Source organism: Pholis gunnellus (assembly GCF_910591455.1).
Source record: "Pholis gunnellus genome assembly, chromosome: 8".
Lineage (NCBI taxonomy): Eukaryota > Metazoa > Chordata > Actinopteri > Perciformes > Pholidae > Pholis > Pholis gunnellus.
The window spans coordinates 25,549,442-25,564,604 of record NC_136534.1 but is presented as its reverse complement, the minus strand read 5'-3'; the positions used below and the strand labels follow the sequence as shown (position 1 = coordinate 25,564,604).

General features: G+C 44.5%; 1 protein-coding gene across 1 annotated transcript in view; it reads right to left on the bottom strand.

The window, feature by feature from the left end:
- Positions 1-11,952: 11,952 nt before the first annotated feature.
- The window catches only part of LOC306699740 (PR domain zinc finger protein 1-like), a gene marked incomplete at its 5' end in the record, with an annotated part of 113,673 nt that continues 110,462 nt past the window's right edge, over positions 11,953-15,163 (bottom strand). The window contains 3 exons of the mRNA XM_079164460.1: positions 11,953-12,631; positions 12,744-12,872; positions 13,134-14,194. Of these exons, the coding sequence (XP_079020586.1) occupies positions 12,050-12,631; positions 12,744-12,872; positions 13,134-14,194 (1,772 nt within the window). The 3' untranslated portion in view covers positions 11,953-12,049. The remainder of the gene's footprint in view (positions 12,632-12,743; positions 12,873-13,133; positions 14,195-15,163) is intronic.

Sequence of the window (15,163 nt, the reverse complement as noted above, 5' to 3'; positions counted from 1 at the left end):
TACATTGAGATGATTCAGAGGTTTTAAACATTCATAATACAGAAAAGGAATATTCTATCAGTGGTGGTTCTTCGGGGGAACCGTGTTTGTTGATTCACTCTGCAGGTTGTTCTCATACAGCGTTCAGTTATATACCTAAACGCACTGTAACTCGTAGATATCCCACCTAATTAAATCGTATGAAATCCACATAATCTTGAATCTAGCCGAGTTTATTCGCTCCAAACCAGTCGATGGAAACGCACCGTATTCACATTTGTATTTCAGCGACATTTTAAAAGTTTGCTTAAAATTCACTTGAAAATTCACTGGAAACATGAGCGCTGACTCTTCTCTCCTCTTAACGGGCCGGTAAGAGACGAAATGATCAACATCTGCCTCGGGAGCAAAAAGCATTTCCAGCAATCAGCTCGGGCTAAAAACAAGCCTTAAGTCTGCTGCAGGCCACATTCTGGTCTTTGTCGTGGATTAAAAACGGACATAAACAGAAAAGTTTCGTCTCATTTTGAACCAAATCGTCTGCAGATTAATTCCATCCACGCTATGTTATGATCCACTGAAGTTACAGAAGGTATGAGACGAATAAATCCCCGACTTTGTTCTCTTTGTCGCCATCTTGACTGTAAGATGTCGGTGAAGAGACGAACTCTCTTTGTTTGGGAGGCGAGAGGGAGACACACCCGGCGGAGATCTGCTCTCTACCGAGTGACCTTTTCTCGTTGTTTTATATGATTTAAATTAATCGTTATTTTGTCAAAATGATAACACAAGAGAGAGCTCCACACAGATGTTCTCTTCACGTAATAAAGAACGGGGAATGTGTTTTGTCTTCTGTGACCCCCGACAGGTGGTTGCACTCAAGCGCTGTGACTCAGCCGCCCTTAGTTTGTTGTGCAGAAGCACAAATATTTAAAAGAACACTTTAATGCTGCGTGACGCCTGTTAATTTCACTCATTAATGAGAGGACATTGTTTCCTGGGATGACATAACGTCACAGGACTCGCTCAAGAAAACAAAGGGAGGTGATTAATAAAAGACTTCATTCAAGAGAGAAAATAGAGTCCGAACTAACGAGAAAACACGTACGGACGGCCGTGAGCGACACCGTCTCTGTCAGTGACGCATGACGCTGTGAGGTTATATTCATGCTGCAGCAAAGAAACCAAATGTGACCAAACCGAACGAAAGCCAGAGAGCCGAGCGGCCGCTGGCTTAAGTATCAGACCAGGTGAGCCGAATTCTCCTGACGACCCTGAAGCAGACACCTGCAGAGAGAGAGAGAGAGAGAGAGAGAGAGAGAGAGAGAGAGAACCAGCTGAACTTTCCACAGTAACACAATATGTAGCGTGTTCTAGTTTATGAACATTAATGCCACAGAAATACACAAATGAAAGCCACTGTTTGTAAATGTTTTGCTGCCAAACGCTCCCTGTGTTCCAGTGACCGTATTAAACCGCTCTTCTTCTTCTTCTGTGGTGGTGGTGTTGTGGGGTCAACATGGCGCAGAAAACGGGCGAGCAGCAGCGGGGAGCGGCGTGTGAGCCACGTGGACCGTCTGCAGGAAGAGACGTCGGCTGCTGCGGTTTGAAGATGAAGAACGAGGCTCCACATGTGTGTGAGGATACGGGGGGGGGCTCAGCGTTCTGCTGAGTCACCTCAGTCATCCTCCACACATGTGTGTGAATGTGTGTGTGTGTGTGACAGAAACAGGTTAAGAGCCACGCCCCTCCTCGGCCCCTGCTGCTCCCTTCCACCAAGTTTCTTTGAAATCGGGCCGTTAGTTTTACTGTAATCCTGCAAATGAACCAACCAAACCAATACTATCTATTATCTATCTCCTCATAAGGACGTGTGTGTGTGTGTGTGTGTGTGTGTGTGTGTGTGTGTGTATGTGTGTGTGTGCAGGTATCAAGTATCAACACAACCATTCTATCTGCTTCCGTCCGTATTGGTTTCATTTCCTTTCAGATTTTTTTTGCTGGATATTTATAATGAACTAATTCTAATTGAACCTTTATTTATACTTGAAGCGCAACAATCATCTACATCGAGTCAGTTACAAATACAGAGAGAAGGAAAACACAAAACACCAGCAGAGAGAGACAACACTGTAACAATACTAAAAGCCATCAACACTGTTCAATCAGGAAAATCATTTAGATTCAATAAAAGAATAAAATACCGTGAAGTCAAAATGATGTAGATCGTTTTACAGACTGTGTTCGGTTTAGGAATAGATCGTCGCTTTGGTTAAAATAACTACAGAGGTGTGATTTACCGGCTTTCACAAGTTCTCGTCCAAGATTACGTAGAAAACATACAAATCACATCAAATACATACAGAAAATGTCAAAATGTGTCTCGCTCCAGGAGGCATTAAAATAAAAGCAGTTGTTTTCCAAGTTCATCCTCACTTGGAGCAGGAAACGTACTGAGAGAGCCGAGAAAACAACGTCTGAATGACTGAAGCACTTCTGGAAGGTAATACGGTCACGTTCCAAATGAGGCTTTATAGATAAAAATCTCTCTGTTACATAAAACACACAGAAGTTTAACGGCTGAAGAGGAAACGTTCCTACAAAGCACATCGCCTGAAAACTGCCGCGACAAAACCTTTTTCCTACAAAACGTGACAGAAATGATCATCGATATCAGTCTGGACTGAAATCAAGAGTCAGAAATTACTAGAGAGAAAACATACACAGTGAGAATATTACATATTAGAATGAATATTAAGTTTTATTATGATTATGAAAAAGAAAAACGAAATATATATATACTATATATATCGTATTTGTGTGTATATCCTGGCTGAGATTCTCCATCAGAGAAAGGGACTGTTCGGTAGTTTCCTTCTCTCGTTTGCATCGTCATCTGTTGAACTGAGATGACACACACGCAGGAGTGTTTGTGTGGATGGAATTGTTTCATTTTTCGTGTGTGTGTGTGTGTGTGGGCGTGTTTTTTTAATAATATCCACGTATGTTGAAAGATGATGGTGGTGGTGGGGGGGGGGGGGGGGTGAGTTAATAGCTGCAGGTTTTATGAGCCAAATGTTACAGAGCAGCTTATGAGCTATCATACACTTCCTGTCTTATACATAGGAGATGCCCCTTTCTATGTTTACACACACACACACACACGAAAAATAGGTGGAAGGTTTACATATTTCACGCCAGGAACAAAGCCTTGTGGGTCTATCACTACGGCAATTTAAAGTCACAGATGTCGGCCATGATGTGACCGATCGCCAGTGATTGTCATCACTTACGTTCATTCACGCTGCCGGCTTTATCCCAGGTCTCATGTTCCCTTCGTCCTCAATCACACATAAACACGTCACTAGAAACACGTTGCATGAAACACGTTGCTTGAATTGCGCGCTAGCAACGCGGAATATCTGAGATGAACCGCTTGAGGTCAAACTTGCACATTAAAAGTCAAACGAGATGAGCGTCAACGGGAAAGTGCATTGAATGCAATGAAGCTCTTAATGTCGTCCAAATGTGAATTCAAACTCATTTAAATGAAGTGTTGAGGTAAAGCGTCTACGGCCTTGTTAGCAGCTGTGTGAGGCTGTACTGTAGTGTAGCACTGGAGTGCTAAAATGCTAATGACAGCAATGCTCACACGCTGATATTTAGAAGGCATATTGTTTACGTGTTTTGGCCTTTACACACAGGAAACGTGATGAATAAACAACACGGAAAAATGCTAAATACTCAAAACTATTCAAACAGTTGTAACACAGATTCAAACTAGGATCCTGTTGACCCGGAGCAGCGTCTGTCACTCCGTCTGAGGTAAACTGTCGTATAGACTAAAGCTGTAAGATATTTTATTGAGTTTTATTATTATTGAGTTGCACATGTCTAGGGCTTTTATTGTGAAAGGTGAGAATAAGAAGCAGTGAATGGAGCCTGAGTTGTGTACGTTTTAAATACGTCTGTTTCACACAACATGACTTGTTGACGCCTTTATTTGCGGTGCAAAGCTCATGGCAACGTTATTAGTTTTGCAGGTTTTTGGTCATAAAGCAAAATGTTGGACGTGTTAAATGTTTGACCTCGGGTCACATTGAGTTATCACAAAACATATGTGCAAATACAACATGAACGGCATTAATGGCAACATGTTTTGTCACAGCAGATTCTGGAGCAGACAAAGAAAAAAAAACAGGATTATTGTTGTCAGTGAAGACAAAGGCAAAGCTGTTATTGGTGACGGGCTTTATGGGAAATGTGGTCTTAATTTGGGGAAACATTTGGCTCCCAGTTGTCTCCGTCATGCTTACATTCGTTTCAAGTATTTTTAGAGGAAGTACTGCTGTGGATTTAACGACGATATCTGAAACAGAGTCTCCCTATTAGCCAATCGAAGTCTTGAGTTATGGGAGTGAAAAGTGAGTTTTGGGAAAACGGGGGTGAGAGCTGAGGGGGGTTAACGAGTCTGAGTCACCCCGTCCTGACCAGCGAGCCTCCTCCGCTGAGTCTGACCGACATGATGATGTGCTGAGGCGCGTTTACGGTAAATCACCCGCCGGGGGGACGCCGCTCTGTTTCCGAAAAAAACCGTCTTCAGTGGCGTCACACCGGAACGCAGCTTGGAGGAGATGGAGAGTTTGTGTGTGTGTGTGTGTGTGTGTGTGTGTGGGTGTTGAAGGGTTTGTTTAGTTTGTGGTTTCGTTATGATGAGAAACTAATCGCAAACATTTCATGGGAAACCGACGCGAGATGTCCCGAGAAACAAATGACAAAACTGAGACATGAAAGAAGACAAATGTTCAATGTGTGTGTGTGTGTGTGTGTGTAAGTGTTGGTGTGTGTATATGTTTTTATTTGTAACTGTACAAAAAGTGCATGTGCGTTTCCTGGTTTCTGTGAGTGTGTTTATACGTTTGTCAATAGTGCACATGTGTTTGTTTGTGCGAGTCAGAATGTGTGTGTGTGTGTGTGTGTGTGTGTGTGTGACGATGACAGAAGAGCTGTTGCTGTTTAGTGTGGACTCTCTCCGCTGCAGCCTCGCAGTCTGAAGCTGCATCCTGATGAGAGAAGTTCAAGAGTCTGAAACTTCAGTCTGAGGGCGGCGCTGGTGAAAGGTCAGGAGTCCCCAATGACCTCATAGGATTCATCCTCAAGGGACCATGAACGTGCACAACTGGCAATCTGTCTTTGACCAACATTAAGCAGAATCCACTCAGAAAAAATGCTGCACATATTATTCTAACAATGGAACACAAGTGCATTATTGTTCTTCACTTAATGCTGGTGTTCAGCACCATTAGAGAAACTCTTCTCCAACGACAGCAGCTGCATTAGCTCCAAAAAGCGACTAAATCTAGCGAGAAAGTCGCCAACGCTGACAGCTCGTCCCTTCAGGCCTCCCTCCAAAGCCACGCCCCCCCTAAAATTATAATTATGGACGTCGGCAACCAACACAGCTGTTGTTCGTACTCACAGCTGTGAAGCTAGCAGCTCGAGGAAGAACTCCGGTGACGAGCAATGAGCGCACGGGCTTATTAAAATCCTGCGACAGCCAGAGATACAAGATTGTTTCCTTTTTTTCCCGTCAGAGCATTTGATTCATTGTTTTCTGTCGGAATGTTGTGAGACTTTCAAACACATTTCTAAAAGCATGACCCACCCTAGCTTTAAGGAGCAGTGGTAGTCATTTAGTTCCGTCCGTATTAACAATTTTCCAAAAGGAATGCACATAATACAGAACAATAATAAGGCTTAAATTAAAAGAACAAACACAAACACAGCTCTTTAAAACAAAAAGGTTCTTCCAAAAAAGACGAGAGAGATAACTACCTCTGTGAGATAGTAAGTGTTTTTTCTATCACAGCTTCATTAAAAATCCTACAAATATATAGAAAACACAAAACCAACCCTCGCCTAACCCCAACACCCACACACAGCAAACTGAGAAGAGTTAAGGTTAATTCTACTGTTAATCTCTTATATTTAACTCTCAGTTGACTGGCGTCAAAACCGAGCGTCTAAACGAAGTCTATAAATCCGTTAGTGTCATTATAGTCACATTAACTCTTTAAACTTATTCCATTTTAAATCTAAACTGTAAACTGTGTCACTGTAAGTGTGAGTTCACCCCCGTCGTCGTACGTCTGGATGAAAACAGCGCTCTGTGCTATTGACCTTGTTTACCAAACGGTCGCAGCGTGGCTCCTTTGCCCCAAAAACAGGACCGCGGGGTTAACAGCAGCATTCTGCTCTCCACTGCAGGTAAAGCATGGAACGACATGGATTGTTGCTGCGATGTCCACATATGGTGACTAAATAATTGTTAGGATTAGAGAATTTCACCTGAAATCACCACAGAAGGGTTAGATGTGCAGACGGGACACCAGATGGACTTCCTTTAACTCTAAATCGTGGGCGTCCCTTTTCTTCAAAACATCTTCGCTGAAGCTGTTTGTGTGACGGGGAGAGACTTTTGTAAGATAACTTTCTTATCAAAACCCTCTGTGGAAATCGGAGATAAAAAAAACAAAACCTGGTCTCGGGGCCTGGCGTTTCGCTCTCCATGCGTCTTTGGGGCCCTCTTCCTCCGGTGGCGGTGGGCGTCGTCCTCCCCCGGTCAGAAAAGTGCTGTGAAACCCCGGCGTCACGGTGCTGTGAGGTAGTGGAACTCGCCGTGTCAACGGGCGACTCGAGAAGTTTCCCTGATAGTAATAATAAGACAGAGAACAAACAGGAAAGAGAGACGCGCTGTGCAAAAGTGAAAGATGCTGAGTCAAAGGGTGGGTGACGACGTTGCTGCTCTCTCATACGGTGACTTCTCTTCACTCTACGTGGGATTCCTTAATTACATGGAATGTGTTTCATCACTTCCTTTCTGCCCCAAATGTCAATTTGTACAGCTGGCTGCATGTCGTGACGGAAGAATACGGTTTTTAATTGACCGAATATGATCATAAATCTTGTGACACTTCTGTGACTTTGAACAACTGAACATCGGTGATAAGTGATGACGTTAATGCAGAAAACAAGTGTTGTCCAAAGGTCATATTCTGAGGTGATTACTGTTATTTTAAAGCAACAGCATTTGCCTTTTACATTTGAATTGAATTTTAATTAAATGTATGCAATTTAACATAATAACATAATAAATATATGACAGATATTTATTTCCTGTACTCTATTGCTGCTGATTGGTAGATATTACCAGTAAAATGACATTTCAATGATCTTCCTTTAAGGAAAATAGAAATATTAATTATATTATTATTATTATTTGGTGGACATGCTGTGAACTTCTGATCTAAAACTTGCCATCAACCACTACTGACTGAGGCCCTTTGTCCTTTAGGAGAACCCACTGTGCTCATACACATCTCACTTGGTAAAACAGACGCTCGTTAGCTTAGCTTGCCAACGTTAGCATTGACCCCTTTAGCGTTTTTATGAGTTTTCAAATGTAAACCCGTCATTTTTACTGAAGTAGCATCACGAGCGAGACAACAACGTTGTCACGTGACGCCTCGGACAAAGCTTACGTTACAACCTCACTTATTATTAATTTTTTTAAAGATTATTTTTTGGGGCCTTTTGCCTTTATAAGATAGAACAGAGAGAGAGAGAGAGAGAGAGAGAGAGAGAGAGAGAGAGAGAGAAACTAGTTTAAGCGCCCTTCTCAGTTTGACTTCAATATAATAGTTACAGGTCTATGTGCTCTTATTTTGAAATAGCAAATCCTTTTCTCATCTCAGTGTTTCTTTTCTCTTTTTGTTTTGTCCTCACACACAAACTGTCCATATTAACTTTTATTTCAACTCTTACTCCTTTCATGTTCTTCCTCATGTTTCTGATCTATTAGTCATAACTCACGATCCAGTTTCTACTGAGATTGTTGACGACTGACGACTTGTATTGCTTGCGCAGGATAAAAGACAGACCACAGTTACTGCAGCCCACAGGGCTCGGGGAGCCGTGTTCCCATTTCCTGCTGCTGGTGCCGTTGTACGGGGAAACAGACATAAAGATTCACGACGCTCCAACTGAAACCAGAGCCCGGTTTACTGCAAAGGTTAGAATGTAAGTAATCAATGTGTTGGATGTTCAAAACATGGCTCTGAATCTTTGCTGGAGGTGTTTTTTCATCTGCAGTTTGTGTCATTTTCTGTCTTTCTTTTAGTTTGCCGTCTTTTCTTTTAACTCACAGGTGCAACAGGAAGTGTGAGGGAGAGTCCACTCACACGCAGCCTGAATAATTAAGTGAGAACACCTGTGCAGGTTCAGGGCCTTTCTTGTCCTAAAACCTTTTTACACACTTGTCATCGTGTGAATCTTTTAAAAATATTTACGCAGCTGAACAAAATTTGTTGTTCAAGATTTCATCTCATCCTATCTTGACTATCGTACACGGGAAGTCGTGTACGCAGTGTGCTCGGCGTTGAAGTGGTTGTGAAAGCAAACCTGCTAGTCAACGGGCAACATGGACGTTATTTTTGGCGTCTGGAAGCCACCAAGGCCCACAGTTCAGCCAGGAAATGCTGAGGCGTAATGACGGGTTTTCGAATTGGAAAATTCACATCAGCGCTTCAAGAATTTGGTACACTTGGTACGTATTTTGTTTTACGAGTTGACGTCGTTTTCTGCAGAAACATGGCTGACGAAAGTAAATGTCGGTAAGAAATCCTTTATCAATTCACCAATTGCATATCTCTTTTTGAAATTTGTAATATGGTTTCACCATTAACTCACCTATACCAGTTAGAAAAGTTATTTAATAGCATTTAAAGCAATATTTTAGTGGCTTTAGGGTACGTACTGGTGCAGCAACAAGTCTACAAAATCACTGATATTAATCTTCAAAATGTTTCAGCACACTTAGTTAGAAGCGTGTTGTTTTAAACGCTCTTGAGCAATAGAATACAACACATCTTCTTTGAAGCGACCACGTTGTTTCCATATTACGACTAATAGCTCACCCAAGTCAGAAGAACGACTTCCGAACTATTCGAGGATTACGTGAACGCTGCATAAGTCCGTAGACGCAACACAGTCTCATGGCAGTTCCTGAAATAGTACCAGAGTGAAATCTGTTGGTTTTCGTGTGCAGAGACACGGATTGTGCGTTTTTTTTCGTGTAGCTCGGATCAACTTTTTTTTTTTTTGGGGTGACATTACGTTACAGAACAACAGTTAAGTTTAGGCAACAAAAACACCGCGATAGGTTCAGGAACAATATAATGTTTGGCCTTAAAATAACTGCATGGACTCATGGATGCGTTTGATTTGTGTCCACCGCGAAAAAGTATCCTAATTTTCTTTCCATTGCGTTTTATTTTTATTTGTTGATTTTACTAAATTATTTCATTTTATTCATTAGTTTATTTTTATCGTATCGACTGCTTTCTTCCCGTTTAATCTATTGTATGTTTACCTTAGTCGTGCTTTGTTCGGCCTCACTGAGCTTTCTGTTATTATTATTTTCTTGCTTTTGCTGCTTTGTCTATCAAAGCACTTTGTAAACTCTGATTTTAAAGGTGCTATATAAATAAAGTTATTATTAATATTATTGTTTTTGTCCTGAGCGACACGAACATTTTTCCATGTACAAGAAACCAATAGATTTCATTTCATGACTATTTCACAGGTTTATCTACGGTTATTTTTTATTTGACACGTTGAAAAAGTTATATTTTGAGTAAATATATATATTTAAAGAGTAAAGTTACTGTAGTTGTTGAGAACTTAGCCATTCTGTTAGCTTAGCTTCCTTTGTTATAGCCCGTTAGCCTGTAGCGCAACAGCTAGCCAATTATACTTCACAGGAAACTAAAATCTTGTTCTTTTTTTTTGGATTAATTTCACCAAAACATGTATTTCGGTTTCTAGTCTACCATTCCCTGTTGTTTCTGGAGAAAATTGTTGCTGATGGTGAATAAAAAAAAAATGGATAAAGCTTTTTAAAAAGGAAGGTCTCACCCGTAAACATTTAAAATGGCAGATGTGCCTTTCAAGTTAATATAGTAAAGTATTTAAGAGTTAAATATACATTTTATATATATATATATATATATATATATATATATATATATATATATATATATATATATATATATATATATATATAAACAGAATGTCTGTACACTTCCACTTCAATTATCTGAGAGGACTTTCATATCAAAACACATGTAAAAACACACACAGAGCCACAGGGTTTAGATTAGAGCAGTGAACATTTATATCATAATTTACACTTTTTTTTTTTTTCTTTTACATTTTTGCACATAAATAACTATGTAAACCAGAATGTAAACAGAGACAGTCCTTTAGGGGGATTCTCCTCTGGAGTTAAAGCTCTGAACAGAGAAAGAGACGCTTTGGTCGAACATTAGTTAAGAGAAGGATGAGATGAAACAGAGGAGCTACAGATTCAGGTTGTTGATGTTACAACTGCTACAGAAAAAAATCACAGTTGCTTTAGTGACATTAAGTTGAGTCTTAATGCCGTTATGACCGGTTTCAGTGGTATTGTACACAGTGTAAATGGTGCAAGCATCGGTACTGAAGTTATAAAGTAGGAGGAGTGGGGGGGAGGAGGAGGGGCCAGTGCATAAAAAAGAAGGCCGAGGTGCTTTGGTGTATGCCAGTTCAACAAGATGGCGGACGGGTGGGGGGTTGAAGAAGGGGCCGTTGCTTCTCAACCGAAAATATTAACAAACAACAAGAACAAAAACCTCTTCATTAAAAAACAACAACCTGTGAGACCACAGCGAAAGAGTGAACACTTCATCATATACACACACGCATCTTCCCTTCTTCAGCATTTTGATTCCTTAAGTCCTTCCCTTGTTTTCATTTTCCTTTCTTCTGTTTTTTTAGTTTTTTTGGTGTGAAAATTAAAGCTACGTGAACTTTGGTTACTAGCGTCAAGTGTGAATCCCTAAATCAGAGGATGTTCACCTCCCCGTTGGGCGTTGACAGTGTTGTAGAAAAATAAAAACAGGAGTGACGAGAAATAAACGGGGGGGGGGGGGGGGGGGGGGGGGTCCAGTATGTGCTACATGTTTGAGCGGGCTGCGCCGCTCCTTTTTGGACCACATGAAGAGCTGCACTCCAGTTTAGTTTTGGTTTATTCTTCTTCTTCAAGTAGCAAAACGCAAATAAATAGAAAGCTCCCACCTTTAGCTGTCCCTTTAAACACACACACACACACACACACACACACACACACATACATACAAACACGCATATCGTCACATGCACACTGAGGTAACCGTTGTGAAAAATATACAAAGAAAAAAAATGCCCTTTTTTGTTTCAAATTAAATTAAGTTCAGGCATCAGAAAAGGACGCAGACATACTTTTAGGGAAGCTATCAAGCACTGTTGAAATAAAGCTCTTCTTGCTAAGTTAACAAATTGATGTGCCGCACTTTGGCAAGTTTTTCAACCCTTGTTTTTTTTTTTTTACCTGCTATGTTGGTTTCTAAATTTAAATAGAAAATAAACCCCTGAAGAGTGGACAGCCCTGGTTCTATAGGCCAGAGGTCGCAGGACGGACGGATACAGGCATAGAGAGAGTGACTATCTACAGAGAAATGGCCACAGAGAGAAAAAAACAACAACATCAACAGAAAAATAGTCTTTTACATTGATTTCACCCCGTCAGTGTAACCATCCCTTCCACTTATTGCTTTTGAAGACAACAAATAAAAAGTGTAATAAATTAAGGAGGTTATATAACAACTAATTGATCAAAACAAAATTAAACAAAAGACATTTGAAAATAGAGACCAAATAATACAGCAACAATAATGATAATAGCATTATATTAATTACATCCAAGGTAAATCCTGGGTAGATGATTGTCTCTAAGTATAATAAACCGCTAAGTAGTCACGGGACAGTGTCTCTTGTGCCCTGAGTACGCGAGTCCCTGATAGGTTGATAAACCTGGCGTGATCACGACGTCACTCCCGATGACAACCAGGTAGAGAATTATCTATTTACAGCTGCTGCTACTGGCAACCCCCGTCCGCCCTGCGAGTCGTGTAAGTCTTGACTCTTTTGTCACTCATGCGTGATCCTCCGACTCCTGCTTGACGGTGACGTTGGAGGGAAGCGACAGGACGGTGCCGCCGTGCCGCATCTTGATGACCGACGTCTCGTTCGGGGACTCGTATGCGCCGTAACCCGCGGACAGAAGGTCGCCGCCGCCGCCGCCCTTGTGGTGTGGGTGAAAGTGGGAGGATTTGAGGTCCGGCTCCCTCCACAGCAAACCCAAGACCTGCTTCTCCAGCATGGCCTCCACCTCCGCCCCTCCCTGCAGCTGCTCCAGCTGCTCGGCGTGCTCGCTGACGTCGAAGCGCTCGATCTCCTCGTTGGCGTGCTGCAGCTCCTCCGAGGCGGACTGGCCGGGGACGGCCGGGCAGTAGCCCTTCAGGTGGAGCCGCAGGCTGCACAGGTGGATGTAGTGGCGGTGGCAGTGGGGGCACTTCTGCGGGCGCTCGCGGGAGTGCAGGCGCTTGTGCAGCTTGAGGTGGACGAACTGGGTGAACTTGGCCGGGCAGAGTTTGCAGTGGTAAGGCTTCTCCCCCGAGTGGAGGCGCAGGTGAGTCTTCAGGTTGCTGGTGCTGCTGAAGCGCTTGTGACAAACCTGGAAGTGATGAAAAGATATCGTCAGCGGCTTGTAGCGACCCACGAAAACTAAAATGTCGCTTATCAACTCGTCTGTTCAGGAAATCCGCCCCGTCAGCATTGCTTCTCACCTGGCATTCGTGTGGCTTCTCCCCGGTGTGAACGAGGAAGTGTTTCTGCAGGTGAGCCAGCTGCGTGAAGCCTTTGTTGCAGGTCTGACATTTGAAGGGTCTCTCTCCACTGTGGACTCGAAGATGAACCTGCACGACAGAGAAGAAGATATTCAGATATTGTAAACATCAAACAAACCAACAAAGTGAAAGTGGTAAAGAAATATTATCTCTTTATGGCAGTCCTTGTTCTTTTAAGTGCTGTAAAACCTGCTCAGCTATCCTCACATTACCAAGTATTTGGCTTTGAACATTGCGTCTGCCGCTCTGATTCACCGCCTTATTATCATTCCATCAATGGAAATGTTGAAAGACAAACACGGAACGACTCGGCGGTGTTCAGATCCTCACCTTCAGGTTCGACAGCTGGCCGAATGTCTTGCTGCACACGTTGCACTCGTACTTGATTTTGCCGTTCTGCTTCTTCAGCGGGTACGGCAGCGCCTTGTAGCCCGCCGAGCCCGGGCCGCGCTTCACCTTGCTCAGGTTGACGGCCTCGTCGTCGGAGCAATGCTCGCCGCCGTTGCCCAGCAGGGCTGAGGTAGGCTTGGTGGGCACCCGCTCGTTGGGGGGTGCTGCGCCCGCCGTCGGGGAGCCGCCGGAGGGGACGTGGGCGGGCCTGTGTGGGTGAGCGTGCCCCGGGTAAGGGTGGTGAGGCGCTGCTTTGTCCTTCAGAGAGGTGGCCGCCTGGAAGGCACTGGTGGGCCGGGGGAGGAGGAAATCTCTCTGGGCAGAGATGGACGCGGGGTGGACGTGGTCAGGCATCAGGAAGCGCCTCCCGGCTGTGTCGGAGGGCAGGAGGGGCACGTGAGGGGGCAGGAGGCTGCTGTAGAAGGGGTACATCCTGGGAAAGATCGCTCCTACGGCGGGGCCGCCGCCGCCGCCAGGGAGAGGGTAGTGATGGGGAAGGAGGTAGCGTGAGTAAGGGGCGCCTGGAGGGTAGAAGGATGAGGAGAGTGGGGTAGGCGGCGGGGAGTAACCGGGGTACGAACCCAGTCTGGCGGGGTAGAAAGAAGCCGGGCCCGAGGGGCTCCCCTGGGGGCTGCTGTCCGGGCTGCTCCTCGCCGACGGGCTGGGCGTGGCTGAGGACTGATTGCCGGGGGAACGGGTCAAGGGGTAACCGAGCTGGCCGGGTTTGTGGCCGAGGAAGTCTTCGTGGATGTGAGGGTGGGGCCTGAGAGCCGGGTAGAGGGCGCGGGGGTACAGCGGCTGCTCGGGGCTGTCGGCGCAGCGCGGGCGGGTGGGGAGCGGCCGCGTGGGCTCCCTCTTTACGGACGAGGAGGAGGTGCCGCGGAGAATGGAGAGGACGCTGTGTTCCCTCTTGGGCGGCGGCGCGGGGGTCACCGCGACCGGCGACGGGCTGGAGACCAAACGCTCCTCGCTGCTCACCTGCTGCTGCTTGAGAGACTGCTCTGAAGGGACAGAAAGAGGGAGAGAGAGGGGAGGTCAGTGGGAGTTCACCAGATCAAGATAAGGTCCTCCTGGTTCCCCTTTGGGGGGCCAATTAATACATGCCTCCAATGTTTTACCATTTAAAAGTAGTAGCCATGACTTCTATGAAAAGCTCTGCACGTCACAAAGTTTTCTAAGATGTGTGTGTGTGTGTGTGTCACAGGGTTAAGGAGCACTATAAGTAACTCAGTGGGCCAATTAAGGTGACAGATTTGACGAACGAGCTGGAGGTACGAGGGGGTAAAAAACAGGAAGTGAGGCGTGACAGCTGCCTTCAGGCGTTGTGTGTGTGTGTGTGTTTGTATCTGTGAGTGTGTGCGCCGATAAAATCAAAGATGGTGGCAGACACACAGAGCTGATGGAAGGTTTCCTGCTAAAGATATCCTTGCTTGGCCTCCACCTGCCCTCCACACACACACACACACACACACACACACACACACCTTGTGACAAGTTACACAGAGGCGCATGCAGACAAAGGCCTCTGTTTGATTTGTTGACTCTTCCACTTTTGGTGAACACACACACACACACACACTTCTGATCAAGCTCCTACTCTACTGATTTTCCTCACCATGCGCTATTGTTTCCGGGTCAGAGGTCAGATTAGAGAGCTTCCTCCTCAGTCACTCACACCTACTGTCTCCTCCGCATGATGAAAGAGTGGATTAGGAGGAGGGCTCTCACACTCAGTCACACACACTCACACACACACACACTCACACACACACTCTAAAAGCCCCGGCTAGTCAGCTAGCAGCACATCTCGGCTGTTAAATGGCCCCTTAAAACGCCGCCGTCTATTATCTGTAAGCTCATTTACTGCCCAGTCAACTTTTTACCACGAGGTCACCCAGAGGGGAGTGTGTGCGTGGTGTGTGTGTGTGTGTGTGTGTGTGTGTGTGTGAGAGATGGAGCTTGTCAAAGTT